Source organism: Zalophus californianus, chromosome 4 (genome assembly GCF_009762305.2).
Source record: "Zalophus californianus isolate mZalCal1 chromosome 4, mZalCal1.pri.v2, whole genome shotgun sequence".
NCBI lineage: Eukaryota > Metazoa > Chordata > Mammalia > Carnivora > Otariidae > Zalophus > Zalophus californianus.
In genome coordinates this window covers 132,691,265-132,717,208 of record NC_045598.1, presented here as the reverse complement: position 1 = coordinate 132,717,208, position 25,944 = coordinate 132,691,265, and the positions used below count along the sequence as shown (strand labels likewise).

At 39.4% G+C, this 25,944-nt stretch overlaps 1 protein-coding gene and 1 non-coding gene across 3 annotated transcripts; one reads left to right on the top strand and one right to left on the bottom strand.

Annotated features, from left to right (window-relative positions):
- Window positions 1-356: 356 nt before the first annotated feature.
- On the bottom strand, window positions 357-25,343 carry LY96 (lymphocyte antigen 96). Of its 2 annotated transcripts, none has more exons than XM_027577590.1 (5): window positions 25,121-25,343; window positions 14,734-14,823; window positions 8,988-9,044; window positions 1,225-1,277; window positions 357-483 (listed from the first exon to the last, which is right to left on the bottom strand). In XM_027577590.1, exons 1-5 carry the CDS (start codon window positions 25,230-25,232, stop codon window positions 385-387), a joined length of 411 nt encoding a protein of 136 aa, XP_027433391.1. In that variant the 5' UTR covers window positions 25,233-25,343; the 3' UTR covers window positions 357-384. The 2 variants fall into 2 exon arrangements, with proteins under 2 accessions (XP_027433391.1, XP_027433385.1); XM_027577584.2 differs by having other exon boundaries at window positions 8,988-9,116; window positions 25,121-25,336.
- On the top strand, window positions 17,811-17,917 carry LOC113917127. The gene has a single exon (XR_003518134.1). It is a non-coding gene; the product is annotated as a U6 spliceosomal RNA (small nuclear RNA).
- Window positions 25,344-25,944: the final 601 nt, after the last annotated feature.

Here is a 25,944-nt window from a genome sequence, read left to right as displayed (position 1 = left end):
GGTGACTGGATTTGTAGGTAGGGCCTTTAAAGAGGTAATTAAGGTAAAAGGAGGTCATTAGGGTAGGCTCTAAACCAGTGTGCCTGGTGTCCTTATAACAAGAGATTAGGACACACACACACACACACACACAGAGGGAAAACCATGTGAAGACACTTGGAAGGTGGTCATCTCCAAGTCAAAGGGAGAGGCCCTAAGAGGAACCAAACCTACCCACAATTTTATCTCGCATTTCTAGCATCCAGAACTGTGAGAAAACAAATTTCTAATTGTTCAGGCCACCCAAGCTGTGCTACTTGTTATGGCAGACATTAATACACTATGAAAGATAAAATTTAAGTGAACAATACGACCTCTGAAAAATAAAAATATACTTTATTTATTCTAATTGAAATCAGGGTGGTGTATGATGGTAAAATTCAAACAAAAGAGCGTTTCTTCAGGATCTCCAGAGATGGCTTCTGCAACACATTTGTATTGTCCCTAAAAGGAGGAATAAGAAATACAAGCAAATAAAATGTTAGATGCTTCTATTTTGTAAGACTTTTATAAGAACTTTGTCTTAGTAGAAGGAAGCCATTTAAATTAAATTGGTTATCATTATCTTGGTTTTCTAATGAGATGAAATTTTGTATGCCTTTGAATTCAGCGAGCATAAACCTATTTATTTCCCAATTACAAGAGGATGTTTTTTAATAATTGTTTGAAACAAGCCTGTGAGATTTTCAAACATTCAATATCCTTTAGAACAAAATAGGTAAGGAATATGCATTCTTGAAGACTATTTTAAAAATGGTCACGCAAAGTGAAACATGTACAAAATTTCATTGCCAGGTATCTAATGCAAATACCTAAAATTACATTATTACTATTCATGGAGGCAGTTACAAAGTCATACACAGCGGCCGGTCGTACAGTACTTTCACCCAAAGATCATTCACCAGATTAATAATGAGTATTTGAATTACTTTTAGCCATGTATATTAGAGGAAAAACATGAAGTGCAAAAGAGCTTTCTTTTGTGTTACTTTTCCATATTTCCATATTCCACAGAAAGAAGAAATACAAAATACCCAAAACTAAGTAAAAGTGAAAAACACAGTCTTAAAACACCTTAATACTGAATAGCAATTTTTGAAGTTGTGAATGGCTTGTTTCAAATTCTTAACATATTTGCTACTTTGCAAAAGATTCTCAAGAAAGTACAAATGACTTGAACAATACCTTAGAAAATCGTAATCCCGTGAAGGAGAAGGATACTGTTGTATTCACAGTCTCTACAAACAAAATACAAAATACAAAAAGTTATATTGGTCATCATCGGGTGATTTTTTTTTTTTTAATGTCGTATGGAGCGCACCTTCTACACCGCTGCTAGCAGAGGTGATCCCAAGAAAATTGTAGAAGTAGTGAGTTTTGTATCCTGGCTATGATTCTCCGATGGCACTCTCTGCCAACCCCAAGCGTCTCTCAGTATCAGCTCCTATTTCATCCCTCGGGGGATGCAAAATTTGAAGGCCTACTAGTCTCAACAGTGAATGAATGAGCAAGCAAGTGCTCATAGGCATCATCCCAAATTAGATATGTGCATATTTAATACTGCTGCTCCTTCAGCAGAGTATAACAGATCTTCCTAAAAGTGGAGGAGAGAGTTGGGGGGCAGCCAGGATACCAAATCTCCTTCCAGTCCCGCCACTGAGAAGCCTAAGTAGTCACATTTGAAATGCATGGCCATGGGCCCGAGCCTGCAGAAGCTGTGGAAGACAGAAGTGCAGGAAAAACCACACTCCACCGACCTAATCAGAAACACCAAAGGAGTGAACTTACGGGATCAGGATAGAAAAGTAGAAATGTTTTGAATCTCTAACAAAAGCAATAGTGGCCAAAAGTCTCTTTTAAAGTAATGGTTATTGTTCTCTTAACTAGCTAAAGACAAACCTTAATAGCAAATGAATGGATTATGTCTCTGTGTGTATGTATATATATATATATATATATATATATATATATATGTATATACTTCTATTTTCATAAAAAAGCACCTATTTGCTTCTGGGTATCTCCTTAATAGGGGTGTTAATACACTGAGATCTTAGTTCTTGAGCTCAGTAAAGTGATCTTGTCTTCATGATGTTATGATTTCTTTCATTCAAGGCCAATCCAATTCAAATGTAATAGTTCAACAAGTATTTATTGAAAGCTACTCTTACCAGGGACTGAGGAGACAAGGGCTAGTACACACTGTTCCTTCCCTCAGAGAGTTAACATCTATGGGGATATAGGCATGCAAAGAAACCATTCCAAATACAATGCCATAAAAAGATGTAGCAAGGATAAAAGCAGCATACAGCATTTTTGGTAAGAGTGATGGTTCTGAGTCTGAATCTCAGCTCCTCCACTTACTTGGAGTGTGGCCTTGGGCAAGTCACTTAGCTTCTCTGTGCTTTGGTAAAATGGCAATGGATTATAACACCGCTCTCATAGGATTAACATGAAGGCTATAAGAGCTAAGATATGTATGTGCTTAGAACAATGCCTAGAACTTAGCACTCATTAAATGTTATTAATATTTGGGGGCACCTGGGTGGCTCAGTCAGTTAGGCGGCTGCCTTCAGCTCAGATCATGATCTCTGGGTCCTGGGATCGCCCCTGTTCAGCAGGGACCCTGCTTCTCCCTCTGCCCTTCCCCCAGGGCTTAGGCTCTCTCTCTCAAATAAATAAATAAAATATTTTTTAAAAATGTTATTAACATTAAAATGTTGTTTATTAGAGCATTAAATATTATTCCTTCTCCTTTCTAGACCTTCTTCCCATGGCGTCTTGTGAATAACAATGATGTCTTAATAATTATCATTGATATTGTAGTTACTTTATTCACAAGATGCCATGGGAAGGGAATCTAGAAAAGAGAAGGAAGGGAGTTGAATCGTCACAGAGGTTGGGAAGGAAGGAAACGAAGGACATTCCAGGTGGCAGGAAAAAGAGAAGCAAAGGCGAGAAAGTGAAAATCAGTATGACTAATGCATACACCTGCAAGGGGCGCAGCATTATTAAAGCAAAGGAGAAGCGGGAGTGCTAAGAAGGAAATCTGAAGAAGTAAACATAAATGTGCTCAGATTCCACATCTGAGAGAATGGAGGCAATGAAAGAACATCCAAGGGTATGAAATGGTCAGACTGTGTTTAGAAAGATGGGTCACATGACCATATTGTGGACGGATTTAAGGGGGCACTAAGAGTCAGGGAGACCAGTTAGAGGCCAGGAGGCAGTGACGGCGGTGAAGAGAAGAGCAGGTAAATGCCCTCCGTGCCCACCAACTCAGGTGCCCCCCGCACAGACACTTACGGTCTATCTCATTAGCCTGCTGCTTTCCTTGAGAGTACTTCTCATAAACGGAATCTTATTTCATTTGAATGTTATTTTATGATCTTGTTTACTAGTCTATAAGCTCCATTGAGGACAGGGGCTTTGCTTTGGTCACTTTTGAATCTCTAGCTCCTACTGCCTGGTCCCTGAGTCCCTGGCTCAGCTACATAATTTACAAGGCCCAGTGCAAAACGGAAATGGGGGCTCCTTGATCAAAAAGCAGGAGAGACATCCTATTAAAGGTACAGAAATATAAAGCTTTCTTCCACAGTCTCTCTCTCTAGACTTGCCATGATATTTTTTATTTGCTATGTAGTATCATTTGAAGTCAAACAAAATTTTAAATTGCCATTCATCTTTATATTGTGCAATGACAGCTTTAAACACAAATATCAGAGCTTTTAACTCTAAGGCAGAATCACTGAAACGACACAACTTGTATTTGGTGGCTCATCCCCAGAAGGTATCTCAAGCTGAGAAAACTAACACAAGCTTGACTCAGGAAATTTGAAAGAAGGAAGAGAAGTTACCCCCAGACATGGAATGATCCAAGGGATGTTCTCTTGGCACAGAGTGAAAGGTGAGTATAGAAGCTCAAGGGCACCCAGGGGGCTGCTCCATGACTGGGGCACCTGCACAAAGCACGGACCTGACAGCTGCCTAAGGTCTCCCTCCCCCGTGCTGCCAGATGCCTCATGCCTCATGTCGGGTCAGAGAAGACAAATCAGGCTTCTTTCCTTCCCATAGGCCTGCTGTCCCATGAGTGACCCTCAAGGGTTTTGCAACCTCTGTGTAATACCTCCATGAGCTACCTGTTGGTGGGGAGGCAGTCCTGCCCCCACCTAGTCACCCACTAAACAATGCCGGTGCTGCCAGCCCAGGCGGTTGATCATGGCCACACCCCACTTCAGACACTGCAGGGCAACTTTGACTAATCCTGACCCTCCCTGCATCCAGGCTCCCACCAGGTAGCAGGGGTCACTGGCTGTAACTGGGGAGAGGGGTACCAAGCAGGATGGGACAGTGGGGCATGCACGCAACTCCCCTAGATGGGTCTTGGCTCCCTGCTGCCCACTGCTCTGCTGGCACCCTGGGCCCTGTTGTTCCCCCTGCTTGTGCTCTCCCTCTCTCTGTCTCTGACGAATAAATAAAATCTTTAAAAAAAATATGCCTTTGAAATATCCATTTATTTATTTTCAAATGTGGGTTTTTTTGAAGATTTTATTTATTTGAGAGAGAGAGCAGGGGGAAGGGGCAGAGAGAGAGGGTCAGGGAGACTCCCTGATGAGCATGGAGCCTGACACAGGGCTTAATCCCAGGATTCTGAGATCATGACCTGAGCCGAAGGCAGACACTTAACCGACTGAGCTACCCAGGTGCCCCTCAAATGTGTTGTTTTTTTTTTTAAGATTTATTTATTTATTTATTTATTTATTTATTTATTTATTTGAGAGAGTGAGAATGAGAGCGAGAGAGAGTACATGAGAGGGGGGAGGGTCAGAGGGAGAAGCAGGCTCCCTGCTGAGCAGGGAGCTCAATACCGGGACTCCAGGATCATGACCTGAGCCGAAGGCAGTCACCTAACCAACTGAGCCACTCAACCAACTGAGCCACCCAGGCGCCCCCTCAAATGTGTTTTTAAAAGAAACAAAGGTGTGTGTGGGTGTGTGTGGGTGTGTGTGTGTGTGTGTGTGTGTGTGTGTGTGTGTGTGTAAGAAGTGGTAATATTATGGGTAATCTTTATTTTATTTTTGCTTCCGTACATTTTCTAAATATGATATCCTAGAAATATATGACTTTTGTAACAAATACAAAAAAGAAAATTATTTTAAAAGTGGATATGTATGGTACTTACTAATTTGATTCCCAAATTTTCAAGGGTCTCTTGATAGCATCAGTGCTCTGTAAATCAGAATGCCCTGAGCTCTGAGCCCATATACTCAGCTACCAGATGGACATGTTTATTTGAATGTTCCAAAATTACCTTGAGCTCGATATGCCCAAACCTGAACCCATTGCTTTCTTTTTAAAAATCTGCCCCTTCTTCTGCATCCATCATTTCAGATAATGGCATTTCTGCTAATCCCAGTCACTGGCCCTCTACCAGCCCTTGATTTTCCCTAATCTTTGCCTGCCACATCAAATAAATCAGCATATCCTGCCAATTCTGTCTCCAAATATGCCTTCTCTCTTCTCCTCCCCTCTGCTCCCAGGCTGCCATCTTTGTTCAGACTTCATGGTCTCTCACATAGCCTCCTGGCTGGTCTTCCTTCCATCCCAGTTTCCTGCCTCAGCCAACCCCCGCCTCCTTCCATATGGACACCAGTTATCTGCAAAACTGAAAATCTCTGTGGGTCATCCCTACCCACTGATGACAAGATGCAGGCCAATATTTTGTGCATGACTTACGTGCTCACCCCTGCCCCCTTTCCTAGGCTCATCTCCAGCAATTCCCCACAGCACATTCTGCTCCAGCTACAAAAAAACTACTCTCCAAATAAACCATATTCTTTCATGGCTACATGTGTTTGCCTCTGCTGTTTCCTCTCCAAGGAATGCCCTTCCTCCTCCTCTCTGATTTTCTCAGATTCAAGATTTTAATAACATAATCTCTGAAACCTTATCTGAGTTCTGTCACAGCAAATTGAGAACTATATAGTTAAAACTAGGAGCATGTAATTCTATTGGCATTTATGACATTTCATTATAATTTTTGTTCCCGTGACTTTCCCAGAACAGAGGGACCTTCTGAGGAGGGAGACCCTCTCATTCAACTTTGGATCACCAAAGCCTAAATCATGACTCGCTCAAATTAGGTTCAACAGATGTTTGTGGAAGGAAATGAGGAAGGGAGGGAAAAGCCAGCAGACTGGGTTGAGTCTGACACATCTTAGATCTCAAGAAAGTGAAATTTTAAAAATTCAGATAAAATGTCAACATAATCTCACAGAGATTAGGTGGGATTGTGAAACAATTGTTTAAAAAAAAAAACAACAGTAATCTTCCAAGAGGGTTTTATGTTTTTGTTTTTTTTTTTTCCAAAGAGAAATCATGGTACAGTGGAAGAGTGGGCCTTAAGAGTCATGAGACTACTCTGTTACTAGTTCTCCAAATGGCCAAGGATACATTACTGGGTCACTCCAGGCATCAGTCTCCTCACTTGTAAAAATGACAGGACTGTAAAATCAGGGAAAAAAAGGACCCCTATTACCCACATGAGTATTTATTATTCGAGAACCATACTTCTTGAATTCTTATTCTGAGCACTGTACTAACCTTTTTTTTAATATGCATTTTCTAATTATATCCTTAAAATCCTGTTCAATAGGTTTCACTGTCCCCATTTTACAGATTAGGAAAATGAGGCCAATAGAGGTTAAATAACCCACCCAAGGCCACATTGTTGGTAGGTGGAAAAGCTGGGACAGAGACTCAGGTCTTTCCAACTCTGAGCCCAGACTTAGAAGCAATGCCAGCTCCATAATTTGCATATGGTTTGGGGGTGGCAGGCAAGTCAGAGCCATGGAGAGATGGTTGGCTAGGAGATATATCTCAAAGCTTCACTTGCATAGCAAAAAAACTGATGTACTTAGAAACAATTTTCTTAATGACTGCTAGGAAATGTATAATCAAATTGATATAAATGTCAAAGCCAGTATAAGCCTCATATGAATTTTTATACCACTCTCATTCCATTAATTCCCAGCCCTTATTTTCCACTTTTGTCCCATCTACATCTAATTTATGCTATGTTGTTAAATTTAATGTATGCATGTAAACTACTAAAATCTTTTTTTTTTTTTTTAAGAGAGAGAGAGCTGGGGGAGAGTGTGGTGCAGAGTGGGAGAGAGAGAGAGAGAAAGAATCCCAAGCCGACTCCCCACTGAGCAGGGAGCCTAACACAGGGCTCAATCTCACCTGAGAAACCCTGAGATCATGACTTGAGCCGAAATCAAGAATCAGATGCTTGGCCAACTGAGCCAGCCAGGCACCCCTACCTAAAACCTTTTTTTTAAATAAGAGGGACCACAGGTTAATGATAACTAATTGTACAGGAAAATATTCAACTGCAATAGTAATTTTTAAATGTTAATAAAACAACTGGTAGGTTTTTTTTAACCTAATAGTTTTGTTGTTGTTGTTGTTGTTTTTCAGATTTTGTTTATTTATTTGACAGAGAGAGATTGAGAGAGATCACAAGTAGGCAGACAGGCAGGCAAAGGGAGAGGGAGAAGCAGGCTCCCTGCAGGGCTCAATCCCAGGACACTGGGATCATGACCTGAGCCGAAGGCAGACACTTAACCGACTGAGCCACCCAGGAAGCCCCCAATAGTTTTTTTTTTAACTTCTTTATTTTTTAGATGATAACGTCCACTGTTAACAAGACAGAGATTAAACTACTGTACATAACATTGCTGGTGATATAATGTATAAATTGATACACTCCTTTAGAAAAGCAATTTGGCCTATGTAAACAAAACCACAAATACAGTCAACCCTCTTAAGCTCAGCTATTTCCCAGGGAGTTATATGTAACTCCTTGCAAACATATTCAAATATAAAATATGAGAAAAATTATATACAGAAATATATTTATTACAATATTATTTATAATAGTAAAAATATCATAAGGAAACTAATGTCCAACAGGAGAATGGTTAAGTAAACCAGAGCATACCCATTAAGGGAGATGTTTCATTATGTAATGTTTATACTTTGGTTTTTGAACCACATGGATCAACTACTCAAAAAATTGAATACAATAATTTTTAAAAAGAAAATTACTGGGGCACCTGGCTGGCTCAGCTGGTAGAGCATGTGACTCTTGATCTTGGGGCTGTAAGTTCAAGCCCCATGTTGGTATAGAGATTACTTAAAAATAAAATCTTAAAAAAAAAACTATTATAGTGTAGCATACTTATGAGTACATAAGCAATGCACATACATTGAAAAACCAGAAGGAAATACTCCAAAATGTTTTTAGAAATATGATTCTGTGATATTTTTATTGTTTATACTTCCCAATTTTTGGTAATGTGACTGTATAATATTTATAAACACTGAAACTATGTAAAATGCTAGTTTAAAAATTATTAAGGAAAAATTCATGAGTTTGCAATAAGTAGCCTTTAAGATCCTAAGCTCTGAAATTTTGTGATTCTGTGAATAACATCAGGGTGGAAAAAAATGGGGGAAGACATTGAAGAAAACACTAGAAAAATCTAGTGAGTTTTTTTTTTAATAAAATTTTTTTAATTCCCTTTTTTTTCTTTCCCCTCTGATTCCACCAATCCTATTCCCTTGGCTGTGGTTCAGTGAGTTTCTATAAAAAATAATAAGTGTAATGTTTAGAAAAAGGGATCTATAACCAATGGTAAATGTACAATATTAATCTGAACAAGGTAAAAATTTTAATATATCTTCAAACACACTTAAGTAAGTACCATCTTCACAATTCAATGACATAATTGTAAAATGTTGTTTAAGCTGCTAAAAGTAAAAACTTTGGATGAAAAAAATTATTAGAAAAGGAACTGCACATTTTCAGTGCATTTAATATTCAGAACATTCTCATAAACTATTCTGTTCTATTCTGAAAATAATATGAATTGAATGCTTACCTCCCTTCAGAGCTCTGCAGAAAGAATAAAGATCATCAGATCCTCGGCAAATAACTTCTTTGCGCATTGGAAAATGCATGGAGTGAAAAGATATATAGAGATTGAAATATAATTTTTTAATATCTCTTCCTTAAAAAGAAAAAAAATCCCATTAGTCCTTCAAAGAATAGATTCCTTTATAAATAATAATTAACATGTACTGTACCATATACTTAAAGCATGCCCAGCACCTTTCCTATATTATTTCATTTAATCATCACAACAACTTACCATGTGGGCATTGCTATCCCTCTGTAACAGATGAGAAAACTGAAGTTCTGAGAGGATAATTAGTGGAATGTAACCAAACAGGATATTCCACAGTAAGAATTATGTATGCTGTGCCTGAAAAGAGAGGAGCCTATGTTTTTGAGAAAACTATCAAACGGAAATGTAAAATTTACAGTTCTGCTACGAATTTCAAGAAAAAAGACATGGAAAGGAAAGGAAATGAGGATAATCAACTCATGCCCACTTTTTTAGGAGATTTGATGAAAGAGTTCGTAGAGAATAGAACAACCTCTTGATTAAAAATTACATGAGTTAGGGGCACCTGGGTGGCTCAGTCGTTAAGCATCTGCCTTCGGCTCAGGTCATGATCCCAGGGTCCTGGGATCAAGCCCCACATTGGGCTCCCCGTTCAGCGGGAAAGCCTGCTTCTCCCTCTCCCTCTCCCATTCCCCTTGCTTGTGTTCCCTCTCTCGCTGTGTCTCTCTCTGTCAAATAAATAAAATCTTAAAAAAAAGAAAATAATATACATGAGTTATCTTATTATTTCTTCATGGTCTCCATAGTACCATTTAACATGGAAAATTCCAGTAAACACTGCATTTTGCTCAACCCTTCTAATTCATTTGGTTGGTCCAACTGGAAAATATGTACAATCTTTTTTATGATAAAAACAATTATTGTTTTTTTTAAAGTTATTACCTATTCTTCTCAAACTATTAAAGAAAATAGCAGCCATCAAAAAAAAAAAAAAAGAAATCTTGCCATTTGCAATGACGTGGACAGAACTAGAGGGTATTATGCTAAGCGAAATAAGTCAATCAGAGAAAGACAATTACCATATGATCTCACTGATATGTGGAATTTAAGAAACAAAACAGAGGATCATAGGGGAAGAGAAGAAAAAATAAAACAAGACAAAACCAGAGAGGGAGACAAACCATAAGAGACTCTTAATCATGGGAAACAAACTGAGGGTTGCTAGAAGGGAGGGGATTGGACGGAAGGGGTAACTGGATGATGGACATTAAGGAGGGCATGTGAGGTAATGAGCACTGGGTATTGTTTAAGACTGATGAATCACAGACCTGTATCCCTGAAACAAATAATACATTATATCTTTATAAAAAAAAAAAACAAACCTATTCCAAAAAACAGAAGAGGAAGAAAAGCTTCCAGATTCATTCTATGAGGCCAAGCACTACTCTGACACCAAAACCAGATAAAGACACTACAGAAAAAGAGATCTATGGATCAGTATCTCTGATGAATGAAGATGCAAAAAACATCCTTAACAAAATATTAACAAACCAAATCCAGCAACACGTTAAAAAATCATTCACCATGATCAAGTAGGACTTATTCCAGGGATACAAGGATGGTTCATATTCACAAATCAATCAACATGATACCTCATGTTAACAAGAGAAAGAATAAAAACTATATGATCATTTCAGTAGATGCAGGAAAAGCATTTGACAAAGTAAAACATCCACTCATGGTAAAAACTCTCAACAAAGTAAGTTTAGCGGGAACATACCTCAACATAATAAAGGCCCTATATGAAAAACCCACAGCTAACATCATACTCCAGGGGGAAAAACTGAGAGCTTTTCCTCTAAGATCAGGAACAAGACAAGGATGTTTACTCTGACCACTTTTATTCAACATAGTACTAGAAGTCCTAGCCACAGCAATCAGACAACAAAAAGAAATAAAAAGCATCCAAATTGGTAAGGAAGAAGTAAAACTTTCACTATTTGTAGATGACATGATACTATATAAAGAAAACCCTAAAGACTCCACCAGAAAACTACTGGAATTGATAAATGAGTTCAGTAGAGTCACAGGATAAAAAATTAATATACAGAAATCTATTGCATTTCTATACACTAATAATAAAGTAGCAAAAAGAAAAATTAAGAAAATCCCATTTACAACTGTACCAAAAGGAATAAAATACCTAGGAATAAACTTTACTAAGGAGGTGAAAGACCTATACTCTGAAAACTATAAAACACTGATGAAAGAAATTGAAGGTGACACAAACAAATGGAAAAATATTCCATGCTCATGGATTGGGAGAACAAATATTGCAAAAATACCTATACTATCCAAAGCAATCTACAGATTTAATGCAATCCCTATCAAAATACTAAAACCATTTTCACAGAAATAGAACAAATAATCCTAAAACTTGTATGGAACAACAAAAGACCCCAAATAGCCGAAGTAATCCTGAAAAAGAACAAAGCTGGACATATCATAATTGCAGATTTCAAGATACACCACAAAGTGGTAGTAATTAAAAGAGTATGGCACTGGCACAAAAATAGACACAGAGATCAATGGAACAAAATAGCCCAGAAATAAAGCCACAGTTGTATGGTCCTTTAATCTATGACAAAGGAGGCAAGAATATACAATGGGAAAAAGACAGTCTCTTCAACAAATAATACTGAGAAAACTGGATAGTCACATGCAAAAGAATGAAACTGTAACACTTTCTTATACCACACACAAAAATAAACTCAAAGTGGATTAAAATACCTAAATGTAAGACCTGAAACCATAAGATTCCTAGAAGAAAACAGGCAGTAATTTCTTTGACATCAGCCACAGAAACATTTTTCTAGATTTGTTTACTTTGACAAGGGAAACAAAAGCAAAATTAAACTATTGGGACTATACCAAAATAAAAAGCTTTTGCACAGCAAAGAAACCCATCAATAAAACAAAAAGACAACCTGTTGAATAGGAGAAGATATTTACAAATGATAGATTCAATAAGGGATTAATATCCAAAATATATAAAGAACTTATACAACAACACCATAAAAACACAAAATAATCCAATTTTTAAAATATGACTAAATAATTATTTTGTTAGTGAATTAATAAAATGTTATATAAATGTCATATTTAGTGAATGATTAAGGTTATTTGTGGTGGCCACAGTGGTGAGGTACTCAAACCTCCCTTTTAAAGAACTGCTGGGAGAAGGAAGTGTAGTTGGCAGACAGCCTTTAGCTGCTGCACCTTCAGATCTATCTCCAGAAGCATCCAGAAGCCAAACTCCTATAATGTTCCTATTATGACCAAGGCTGCTCCTATAATAACCAAACTCCACAAGGACACTACAGTCAAACTACCCCTGCCTGTCATCAGACAGGCAATCTTTGCTCTAAGGCTCCCCATTGACCTGGCTCAGAGTATCTCAGGGATTCGTTTTGGTCTGATGACCATCTTACCAAATACTCTTTCCTTTCCTCTCTCATTTTTTTTAAAGATTTTATTTATTTATTTGAGAGAGAGAGAATGAGAGCCAGAGAGCACAAGAGGGAAGAGCGTCAGAGGGAGAAGCAGACTCCCTGCTGAGCAAGGAGCCCGATGTGGGACTCGATCCCGGGACTCCAGGATCATGACCTGAGCCGAAGGCAGTTGCTTAACCAACTGAGCCACCCAGGCGCCCTCCTCTCTCATTTCAAAGGTATCAGACCTGCACATTAATCTGAATTCCCTCCTTGCCTACTCCGGCATTCTCTTCACTTTATTTTTCCCTGCACTTCCCCCAATAAATCTCTTGTATGTCTAATTCCTTTTTTAGTCCCCGCTTTTCAGAGAACCACAAGTACACTGTAGTGTATTATTACTTAATAAAGTAATAATACAATACTACTTAGCCTAGAAGGATACATTCTGCTTCCTGTGTGTAAGGGCAAGAGGTTCACTTGAAAATGAGGTCATTTGTTATGTAAATAATCACTCCTGCCAAACATGGGGAGTGGGGGGGGGCAGATAAAGCACACCACCTAAAGCAGAAAACAAAACCTGAGAAAAGAGGAAAAAAACGTAGAACTTTAGCCAGGCAAAAACTTAGATTATTTCTTTCACCTTTGGCCAAGAAAGTGGAGTAAACAGAGTTGATTATTCTTTCCTCTGGGCTACCACTAAGCCTAAATGCTATCATGTCACTTATCATACCATATTATCTATAGATCTCTCTCTCTCCTACTGCACTGATTTTTGAAGGTCAAGAGAACATCTTATTTGTCAATGAATTCACAAGCCCTGTCACTATACTTGAAATACACTATGCATTTCTAAGTATTTTTTAATGAATACAGAAAGTTTCAAAATAAGTTTAAACAATTAGATTCAAGAAAATTAAAACACAAGTTTATTGTCTATATTTCTGGGTTCTCAGCTGTCTTTTGTCTTGTAAACTGGAGAACTAAAATCAGGGGGAAATGTTTAAGTTTATTTATGTGAAAGCACTTTGTAAAGTATAAGCTCCAAATATAAGTTAGGATGTAAGTGATGTTGGTGATGACGAAAACAATAATGATAATGATGATGATTAGACTTGAAGTTTCCTAGGACTTACAGGCAACAGAGCTGACTAGGAGAGGAAGAACACTTTGTATGTTTTCACAGACCCTCATCCATTCTGATTCCAAGGGGAATACCCAAAGGAATGACAAATTAGAAAGTCTGAACCGACCTATAACTAATAAAGAGATTGAATAAGTAATAAAAAAATTTCCCAACAAAGAAAAGCCTAGGACCAGATGGCCTCACATGTAACCACCACAATTAATGGTGATTAATGGGTAATCACCATTACCCAACTTCATTTTTACTAAACTAATGATTACAAGTAAAATGATAGAGAGGAAAAACAAGACACAGCACAAAACAAAACCAAAAATTGCCTTCTTTCATCCCATTATCATCATAGTTTTCTCTAGAGGGTCATCTTTATTAAAAAAAAAAGTTGTGGCTTGCTCATATGCAGATCTTTGATTAGTGGAAACCCAGCTTTACTTACGAGCTGAATAGTTAATGGCTGACAAAGGATATACCTATTAGATTATTGGAAGTCTCGAGTTATTTCCATTTTTACCCCTATGTCATATGGAATCCCCTCCCCCATGAGTGTGAGCTAGCCTAGTGGCTTGCTTCTAACAAATAGCATACAGCAAAGGTGATAGAGTGACACTTCCATGATTAGCCTACATAAGATTGTGACTTCTATCTTGTTAGCTTGTCCCTCCTGCTGGCTTTGATGAAGAAAGAAGCTATGTTGAAAAGGCCCATATGGCAAGGAACTAACTGACTGCTGTCCAACAGCCAGACAGGAACGGAATACTGTCAACAACCACATGAGCTTAGAAGTGGATTCTTCCCTACTTGAACATTAGAAGAGACTCCAGTCCTGGCTGACACCTTAACTGAAACCTTGTGGGAGATCCTGAAGCAGACAAACTAAGCCATGCCTAGACTACTGACACACAAATACTGCAAGATAATAGATGTGTGCTGTTTTAAGCCACTAAAATTGTGGTACTTTGTTACACAGAAATAGAAAACCAATACATGTACATTTGGAACACAATCATTTATCATTAATACTTCTTGAATTACAAAACAAAAACATTTTGTTGAATTGAATTACAAAACAAAACATTGAACTTACTTGGAATGTAGTAAATATGCAAATATCCCCTGCTTCCCTTCAATGCTATACAGGGTTTAACATCTATTGAAATAGGAACTTTCATGTTATCTAAATGGAAGAATAAAGAGAATGTCAATAAATTATTATTAATCATTTCTAGTAAGTAGAGTGTTCTAAGTATCATTCCCCAAAAGATGCCATTAAAATCATGTAATGAGAAAAATTGGGGGTGGTTAAAAACATCTCCCTCCCTGGAGGAGTGATGTCAATAAAATGGCAGAGTAAGAAGTCCAAGACCCACCCCTTCCCCTCACAAACATACCAATTCTGCAACAACTCATGGACAAATTCCCTTTGCGAGAAATCAGAAACTAACTGAAAGTTTCCTGTATCCCAGGAGAATGTGAAATCAGACTCACCAAAGTCAGTAGAGGACGTCCTTTTACTAGACACCCTGCATCGGGCACAGCACAATCAGGAAAACAGCCCCTAGCCCCCAGCTTCACTCAAGAAGCAAGAGGTTAGTTCATGTATCCAGAGCCCCAAGTTTTCCAAGGGGAATACCCAAAGGAATGACAAATTAGAAAGTCTGAACCGACCTATAACTAATAAAGAGATTGAATAAGTAATAAAAAAATTTCCCAACAAAGAAAAGCCTAGGACCAGATGGCCTCACATGTAAAATTTACCACCAAGCATTTAAATAAGAATTAATACCAATCCTCAAACTCCTTCAAAAATTTGAAAGGGACCGTTTCCAAACTTATTTTTATGAGCCCAGCATTACCCTGATACTAAAACCAGACAAAGACGCCACAAGAAAAGAAAATTACAGGCCAATATCTCCAATAAATGTAGATGCAAAATTCTATAGACTGAAGGATAAAAATCACATGGTTATCTCAATAGATACAGAAAATGCATTTGACAAAATTTAATACCTTTTTTGTGATAAAAACTCTCAACAAACTAGGATTAGAGGAAATGGCCTCAACATAATAAAAACCATATATGAAAAGTCCATAACTAACATTACACTCAATGGTAAAAAACTGAAAGTTTTTCCTCTAAGATTAGAAAGAAAGCAAGGATACCCACTCCTTACATAGCACCAGAAGACCTAGTCAGATCAATTAGGCAAGAAAAATAAATAAAAAGCATCCAAATTGGAAAGGAAGAAGTAAAATTTTCCTTGCATGCAGACGTGATTTCTTTTTTTTTTTAAAGATTTTGTTTTGGGGGCACCTGGGTGGCTCAGTGGGTTAAGCCACCAGAGTCCTGGGATCGAGCCTGGAGCTGCGGTCCCTGGCTCCGCGGGGAGGCTGCTTATCCCTCTCCCTCTGCCTGCCGCTCCCCCTGCTTGTGCATATGCGTTCTGTCAAATAAATAAAATCTTTAAACAAACAAACAAACAAATAAATAAATAAAGTGGCCTACATACGGTGAAATACTATTCAGGCTTTAGAAAAAGAAGGAAATCTTGCAATACGCTACAGTATCAATGGATCCTATGAACATTATGCTAAAGGAAATAAGCTGGTTATATAAGGACAAATACTGCAGGACTCCACTCATATGAGGTATCTAAAATAGTCAAATTCATAGAGTGGTTGCTAGGGGCTGAAGGGGAGGAGGAGATGGGGAAATCCTAACCAACAGGCATAAAGTTTCTTTTTTTTTTTTTAGAGATTTAATTTATTTGTCAGAGAGAGAGAGAAAGAGGCAGGCAGAGGGAGAAGCAGGCTCCTTGCTGAGCAAGGAGCCAGATGTGGGACTTGACCCCAGGACCCTGGGATCACGACCTGAACCAAAGGCAGACCCTTAATCAACTGAGCCACCCAGGCATCCCAGGCATAAAGTTTCAACCAAGCAAGATGAATAAGTTCTAGAGCTCTGCTGTATGACACTGTGCCTATAGTCAACAATATTGTGTTGTACACTTAAATATTGAAGAGGGTAGATCTCATGTAAAATGTTCCTACCACAGTAAAATGAACTTTAAAATATTGTACAAATACAGAAAAGAAACCTCCCCATAACATAAATAGTGTTTAAATGGCCTAATATTGTTAAGGTGGAATTTGAAGATACTGAATTACTTTAAACTGTGTGGAGGAAAAAAACTCCCCAAAAAATATTTTCATAAAATTACTTGTTCTAACTTGGAACTTTTTAACCTTTTCCCATCAACATTGCTCTCTTTTTATCCACTGTCTTCACATTGCGTATGTTCCATTGGTTCAAAATAGAAAATATAGAGATCTGGTAAATGTTAAGTGAGTGAATAAATAAATGAATGAATAAGTTAATGAACAGTCTTCCTGAAGAGGGAGTTTCAAGAAAGGTATAGAAGAGTTCATAAAAGCACTGAGGAGCGGCAGTGGGGGGGCGATAACAGGTTTGTGTGGATTTGCCCCTGAATGCAACCCTTAAAATTAATGTTAGGGGTGCCTGGGTGGCTCAGTCGGTTAAGTGTCAGACTCTAATGGTTTTGGTTCAGGTCACCATCTCAGGGCCATAGGATCCAGCCCACAAGGGGCTCTGTGCTCAGCGCAGAATCTGCTTGAGAGTCTCTCTCTCCCTCTACCCCTGCTCACACTCAAATAAATAAATAAATAAATAAATAATAAATAACCTTTTAAAAAATCAATCTTAACATCTCTCACTCAATTGAGTTTACCTGCAACAAAATTCTCATAGAATGAATTATATTAACAGTCATTTCACCTAATCATAGATGTTCACAAATATTTGACCAAAAGATGTTCATCCCTAAATGGTTTATGACCAAAGAAAAAATGCCCAATTTGCAACATGGATGGCCTCTGAGGGCATTATACTAAATCAGACAGAGAAAGACAAATATCATATGATCTCTCTGATATGCGGAATCTACAAAGCAAAACAAAACACTAAATTTATAGATACAGAGAAGAGATTGGTAGTTGCTAGAGGTGGGTGATGGGTATGGACAAAAATGGGTGAAGGTGGTCCAAAGGTATAAACTTCCAGTTATAAAATAAGTCCTGGGATGTATACAGAATGGTGACTATAGTTAATAAAACTGTATTGTACATTTGAAAGTTGCTAATAGAGTGCTCGTTTCGGCAGCACATATACTAAAATTGGAACGACACAGAGAAGATTAGCATGGCCCCTGCACAAGGATGACAAGCAAATTCGTGAAGCGTTCCATATTTAAAAAAAAAGAAAGAAAGAAAGTTGCTAATAGAATATATCTTCAAAGTTCTCATCATAAAAGAAAATTTATAATTATGTGTGGTGATGGATATTAACCACACTTACTGTGATCATTTTGCGATACATACATATACCTAATATAATCTTATATGTCAATTATATCTCAATTAAAAATGTACAGAAGTGGTTGAATAACTAAATTTGTATACCTATATATTAAATTAATATGCAGTCATTAAAATGGATTTTTAGAATATTTAATGACATAGATGTTTATCGTATAGTATCAAGTTTTAAAAATATGTTTACCCAATAGTATACACAGTATGATTCTGGTGTTTGTGGTTTTTAATATATACCTTTATATATTTAAAAGAATATTCACCAAAATTAGAATATTGACAGCGGCCAACTCAATTGTGATAGGCTTAGGTTACCTTATGTCTTCGTTTTCACCTGTATTTTCAAAGATTTGCATAATTAATACCCATTATTACCTTTCTTAAGAAGAAAAAGGTTGTTAGGGTATTGAAATGTGGGCACTTTCATATGCATTACCAAGCATAGTGTAATGTGTGTCTTCTTTGCCAGCCATATCCTTGTAGAAAATCCTCAGAGCAAGCAGACCAAAGACTCTGGAGCAGAAGCTGAGAACAAGTTAAAAGCAGTGAATCACCAGAGTCGTGTTACTAAGGGCAATTCTCTATTTCCAATTAAGGTTCCCACAGGTCTGAAATTGTCTGATTAGGAGGACAAGGTCAACAACTCAATTCAATCAGACAAATGTTTAGAGAGCCCCTGTGGGTACTCAGTGTTGGGCCAGGTATCACAGCAGGGTTGGCAGGGGCCAGGGGTGTTAGAGAGTGGAGAACAGAGATATGAGGCTTAGTCTTCACATCAGGAAATCTATGATTTTTCTGGGAGGACAAGACGAATATACAAAAAAATAATTAGATGTAAGAATCAGAAGATCAGATAGCACTGTATGGAATGTGATTTTATTATTTACAAGGAATTGCTGGAGGATAGCTTCATTACTTTAAAGTCACAATGTATATGATAAAATCCTCTATTTGGTTTGTTACAGAAAGTGGTGACCAGTTTTAACAAATGCCCAGCACAAGAGGCTCCAACTTCCACTGCGACCATAAAGGTCAGCATTGCTAATCCATCATAGCACTTTTTCCCACTGAGCTCAGCCTCAGAATCTTTCTTAACAGGCAACTGCAGTTGGCACTGGAAATGAAAACAGTGCCCCTCTGAGTGTTGGCATTAAGTATTCTCGGAGGTCTAGGGAGGAAATGTTAGCTGGAGTTGAATCTTCATGGCACATCATTTTACCTCTTTAATGGAATTTCTGATACCTAAATATGCGGTCCCTTTGGACAGGGATGCCCTTGTCATCATCAGGCTAGAAATTCCTTCTTCTCCCTCAAAATGTATTCAAATATCATCAACATTGTTAAGCCTTCCTTGACTCCTCCACACCTCCCCACTCCCACAGTCACAGACACACTATCATTCATAGCACTGGACCATCCCTCAGTGCTCATTTGTAAATCTTTATTACAATTATTCATTTACATATCTGTCTTTTTTTAAGATTTTGTTTATTTATTTGACAGAGAGAGATATAGCAAGAGAGGGAACACAAGCAGGGGGTAGCGGGAGAGGGAGAAGCAGGCTTCCCGCTGAGCAGGGAGCCCGATGTGGGGCTCGATCCCAGGACCCTGGGATCATGACCTGAACCGAAGGTGGGCACGTAATGACTGAGCCACCCAGGTGCCCCTACATATCCGTCTTCTTCATAAAGATAGCACAACCCTTCAGGGCAGAAAGAATGTCTCTGTTTTTCATGTCTCTGGCACATAGCACAGTGCTAGACACATGGCAGATAACAAATGTGTGCTTATTCACTTTTGCTTGGCATCTATTATGTGACGAACATCTCTCTAGGCACTAAAAAAGAACAATGAAGAAGAAGTCATGGGCTCTGCTCTTGAGAAATGTACATGCCACTAAGAAACTCAAACAGGGTCATGGGACACAGAGTGAGTGTGTGGTAGAGATGGAGGAGTGGGGGGCCGGGGTGGTGGAGATACTTCAACTACATTACTCAGGGAGTGACAGGAAGGAACCAGGCCTGTGGAAACTGGACATAGAGTGTTTTAATCAGAAGGACTCCTAGTAAGTGCAGACTCAGAGGTGAGATGACTTTGATATGTTCAAGCAACAACAACAAAAACATGCACATACAGACACACACAAACATGCACACACAAAGACCATTATATGAGGTAACTAGAATAAGCAAATTCACAGAGACAGAAAGTAGAGTGGAAATTACCAGGAACTAGAGGGAGGGAGAAATGGGGAATTAGTGTTTAATGGGTACAGAGTTTCCGTTCAGGATTATGAAAATTCTGGAAAGGGATAGTGGTAATGATCACACAACACTGTGAATGTCCTCAGTGCCATTGAACTATCCACTTAAAGATGGTTAAAAGGGAAACTTTGATGTGTGTTATGTTGGTAATATAAACAATGATAATAATAAAGGCCAGTGTGGATGGCAAATAATGAGAGAGGGTGGGTGGGAATCACAGGGATCAGACAAGTAGGCAGGGGCCATCTGGAGGGGTCTTGGACGTCTTGGTATAAAATTGGGACTTCACTCTAATTATAGTGAAAAGCCACTGGAAAGCTTTAAGCAAGGAGAGTGACATTGCCTGACTTATTTGCATTTTCAAAAGACCTCCCTGGTCTCTGGGCCAAGAACAGGTTGTATGGGGACAAGAATCGAAGTAGAGAGAGGACAATCTGAAAGGCTCCTGCAGAGGCCAGAGGAGAGATGGGGGTATGAGTGGTGAGTAGAGGACAGTGAGAAGTAGCTGGCTTAAGAACATATTCTGGAGATAGTTAAAATGGGAATCATCAACACAATGAATGTGGGGGATAAGGAAAAGAAATAATTAAAGGATACCCCAGGTTGGGCAGGGGGCAGGGGTATTAGAGAGTGGAGAACAGAGATATGAGGCTTAGTCTTCACATCAGGAAGTCTATGATTTTTCTGGGAAGACAAGACCAACATACAAAAAATAATTAGATGTAAGAATCAAAAGATCATATGATGCAATGGGAAAGATAGGAAGAAGCGGGCTCAGCTTGGCATAGGTCAAGAGTTCTAGCTCCAAATGGCTATTGGGCTTCCCAGTGGCCATGCTGAGCTCATAGAATAAATGAATGAATCCTCACGTTACAGTTACTCCCCCTACTACACATGAGACAAAAGCCAGAAGTTCCTTGAGGTTCCGGCTGTATCTCACATATCCTTTGCATTCTAAGTGTTCCTTAACATAATAACTAAACTCAATGCCTATTAAATAAAGCTTGTTAAACTAAATAAAATTCAGCTGACTTGACTTGACATGCTCTGTAGGACTTTGATGGACCACAAAAGGTTGGCATGAAACAGACAGGATATTTTAAGTTAGTGAACAGAAGAGGTACAACTAAAGGCCAGTGAAGAGGCTGGCCCATTCAGAGGGGGGAACTCCAAGACACGGGGACATACCTGCTTAGCGTGGAGAGCCATGCTGCAAGCACACACCCAATCTGTCAGCTAGTCCTGTCAGCTCCATCTTCAGATTCCTTCCAGAATTTGACCCCTTCTCATCACCTCCACCATAGCTCCTTTGGTCCAAGTCACCATTATCTCTCTCACCTGGAGTACTGTGCAACAGCCTCAGCCTCACAACACATCTCCTCCTCCACCTGCGCCCCGTTATGGATTATCGTCAACACAAGAGCCAGACCAAGCCTTGCTCGCAGTGGAAGATAAGCCATCCCCTGACCTACAGGGCCCCCCTCCCCCCATTTCTTTCTATGACCTCATCTTCTACTGCCTTCCCCTCCCTCACTCCATTGCAGCCACACTGGACGCCTTACTATCCTTCCAGCACACCAGACATGTCCCACATCAGGGCCTTTGTGTTCGCTCTTTGCTCTACCTCTTCCCTTAGATATCTTGCATGGCCTACTCCCTCAACTATTCCAGGTGTTTACTAAATGTCACTTTCCCAGGGATGCTTTCCTTGGTCATCCGACTTTATAATGCATCCCCATTATAAAGGGGATGCATTCCCCATCTCTGCTCTCTGTCCCTCCCCTGCTCTACTTTTTTCTCACAGAAATTACCACCGTCTGACATGCTGAATATTTTACTGATAAAAACTCCTCGAGGAGGCGCCTGGGTGGCTCAGTCAGTTAAATGTCAGACTCTTGATTAGGCCCCGGTGGTGATCTCGGGTGGTCAGGGCAGAATCTGCTTGTTCCTCTCCCTCTACTCCTCCCCCCACCCATTCTCTTTCTCTCTCTCTCAAAAAATAAATAAGTCTTAAAAAAAAAACTTCACAAGGGCAGGGACTTTTTTCTTTGTTGTTCACTACTATATAATATCCTCAGTGGTTAGAACAGACAGGCTAGATGCTCAGTAAATATTGGTTTAATTAAATGATCCATTAATTCTTGGGTTTCTGGACTACCTATAGCAAAAAAAAAAAAAAAAAAAAAAAGGCTAGAACCGAATCTGAGTCTGATGATTCTAGTTTACAAGAGGGCATGTGTCCAGGGTCTTATGGACTGACACGGACACCCACATTTTCTGCCTTTTCCAAAGCTGAGGAACACACAGCTACTTCTTGCCATTTCTGTAGATTATAAACTGAATTGTGTGTCCCCTCCCACCCCCACCAAATTCATATGTTGAAATTCTAACCTCCCAGTACCTTACAATGTGACTATATTTGGAGATTTGGTCTTTAAACAAGAGATCAAGTTAAAAAGAAACTGTTAGGGTGAGGTCTTACTCCAATATGATCGCTGTCCCTACAAGAAAAGGAGATTTAGACACACAGGGAGTGCCAGGCATGAGTGCACACAGAGAAAAGACCATATAAAGACATGGCAAGAAGGTGGCCATCTGCAAGGAAGAAGGAAACAAATCTGCTGACCCTTGATCTTGGACTTCCAGCTCCCAGAACTGTGAGAAATAAATTTCTATCAAGTCACCCAGTCTCTGGTGTTTTGTTATGGCAGTCCTAGCAAACCGATACACTGTAAATACCCCATAGGTTCACCAAACGCAATTCACCCTCTCGGAAAGACTAAATCAGGTGGTGGTGTACCACCAGCTCCACAGGAATATCTACAGGAATCAGTGCTTCCGACACACCCGTTTTTGAGCTCAGCCAGGATAGATTCTCTAAGGTAGGGAAGATAAGGACATGGCGGTGGCCATGGCCCCAAGCAGGGTTGTGCTGTAGCTTGCTCCCCTCAGTCCCTACAGCAGGGGGCAGCAGGAAAGGACCACAGGATTTCTCAGCATTAGACAGAAAGGCGTAAGATCCTCCCTCAAAGATCAAAAGATAAATCAGATTATTGTTACTAAAAGATTAAAAGCTTGAATAATAATAGGAAGTGTAATATAAATAAAGGCCATGTGCAACATGGCGCAGAGAAGGTGACATAATTGCAGCACCTGGCTGGCTCAGTAGGTAGAGCGTGTGACTCTCTCTCTTTTTTAAAAGCTTTATTTATTTGAGAAAGAGAGAGAGAGCGAATGTGTGGGAAGGGCAGGGGGAGAGAATCTTCAAGCAGACTCCCTGCTGAGCACAGAACCCAGATGTGGGACTCGATCCCACCACCCATGAGATCATGACCTGAGCCGAAATCAAGAGTCAGACGCTCAACTGACTGAGCCACCCAGGTGCCCCAGCATGTGACTCTTGATCTTGAGATTGTAAATTCAAGCCCCATGTTGGGTGTAAAGATTACTTAAAAATAAAATCTTTTTTTTTTTTTTTTTTTTAAATAGAAGGTACATAAAAGCCAAAAGAAAGGAAACACTTGGCGGCAGAGTGGGCTAGGGAGGCTTCCTGGAGGGGGAGAGGTATACTGACCTTACAGGATGGAAAAATTTCAGAGATAAGTTGCAAGGGAATTCAGTTACAATCCACATATAGGAAAAAAGCCACAAGTGTAAGATTGGTCACACGGCTAAGTCTTGTTCTTATACCTGGCAATTACGCTAATTCCCTGGAAGTAACTTTATATTAGCATTTGCCAGAGTGTGTTTTTCAAGAAGTCAACACACACTCAAAAAATAAAATAAAATAAAATTGAAAATCTGGGGATTAAATAGGTTTCTTTCTTACAGAACTTCTCAGAACTCAAAGTACATTTGTAAATCTCCCCCAAGGATTAGACCATCAGTCCTTTTTCCCAATAGAATCTTAAGGAGCTAGCATTTTCGGAAGCATCAAACCTTCCTGATACCACTAATGGGTAGAAAAGACCAGTCAACCCATGATGAGCAAACCAGTGGAAAATACCAAACCACAACTGCAGTCTAGCCCTGATGCTGTGCTTTCAGACTGCAGACATCTGTAGAGAAATAGGGAGGAAAAACAAAAAAACAGTGATACAGCTAGTTAATAGCATAAGGGTATGGCTGATCTCAGGGTCATGAGATCAAGGCCTGCCTCAGCTCCACGCTGGGCGTGGAGCCTACTTGAGATTCTCTCTCACTCTCTCCCCCTGCCCCTCCCCCCATTAAAAAATCACTTTCATTTTACAGACAAAACAGCTGGGACACAGAGAAGCTAAGTACTTTTTGCTCGAGGTCACACAGCTAGTAACTGACAGAACCAGGCTAACATCCAATTAGGGAGATCATTCCCAGACTCCCCAAAAGTCACTGCCTCAAACACTTATAAAGAAGCTGTTATAGGCCCACTGCTGTGCTGAAGGAAAAAAAAAGATCACATACCAGAGCAATAATCAATTCCAAAAGGCAGCTAGGACTACTCTACCTTCTCAAGAAGAACCAGTAAGTCTTGGGGCTGAGGCAAAAGCTCAGAAGCAAAGAGTTCTGCCAAAACTGGAAAGAATCTGAAACTGGGCTCAAGGAGGAGAGAGTTAACCACAGGGAACAACAGAAACACTCGGAGGTCAAGTACAACACAGTTTAGAGACTTGCGAGGTCTGTGAAGGATCCAGAAAATCCACAAAGGACAGCAACCAGCCATCACCTTTCCACCAGCAGCGGCAGTGGGAACACACTGTCGTTTCCTGTGTCCCCTCCACAGCAGCGTGAAGTTCTTATGAAAACTTACCCTGAACCACTTGTTGCTGTTTTACTTACCACAATAGGTATACCAAACACTGGAATCAGAGGAGTTGCAGATCCAGTGTTGCTGCCCAGGTTCAGTGAATATGGAAGAAAACAGAGTGGAAAAAAGCATAAATGGGAACATGATTCAGTATCTCCAAAACTTTAAAAATACAAGGAGAATCGGCAACTAATCATCAGACTCTTCCCTTTCAGTAAGCAGAAAGATTTAACTTAGTCATTGGTCACATGATTTCTGAGTTCCTGAGTTTCCTCTTTTGAGTGTATGTGTTTAGTATTCGAGCACTTCCGGCAAGGGGAAAGAGGAAAATGATTTAGAATATATTCTTCTAGAACATGTAATGCAAATAAGAACACAGAACTTTAAAAACAAAACAAGGTACTTCCTGGTCAATAGTAACAAAACCAGTCTGTAGGTCTCCTTTAGAATCCCAACAGACTGCCACTCCTTTTCCATCTGCATTGCTATTCTTTTTTTTCTTTTTACAATTTTTTATACAATTTTTTTAAAGAATTTTTTTAAACATTTTTTTATTTGTTTGACAGAGAGAGCGAGCGAGAGAGGGAACACAAGCAGGGGGAGTGGGAGAGGGAGAAGCAGGCTTCCCGCTGAGCAGGGAGCCCAACACGGGGCTCAATCCCAGGACCCTGGGACCATGACCTGAGCCGAAGGCCGACGCCCAACGACTGAGCCACCCAGGTGCCCCTATACAACAATTTTTTATACAACAATTTCTCATGGCTCAGGGAGCTGGACCTCTAGGTCTGAACTGAATAGTATGATGCAAATTATTTCTGCTCTGCAACAGGTGCAGCCACAGGGCAGAGCCAGACTA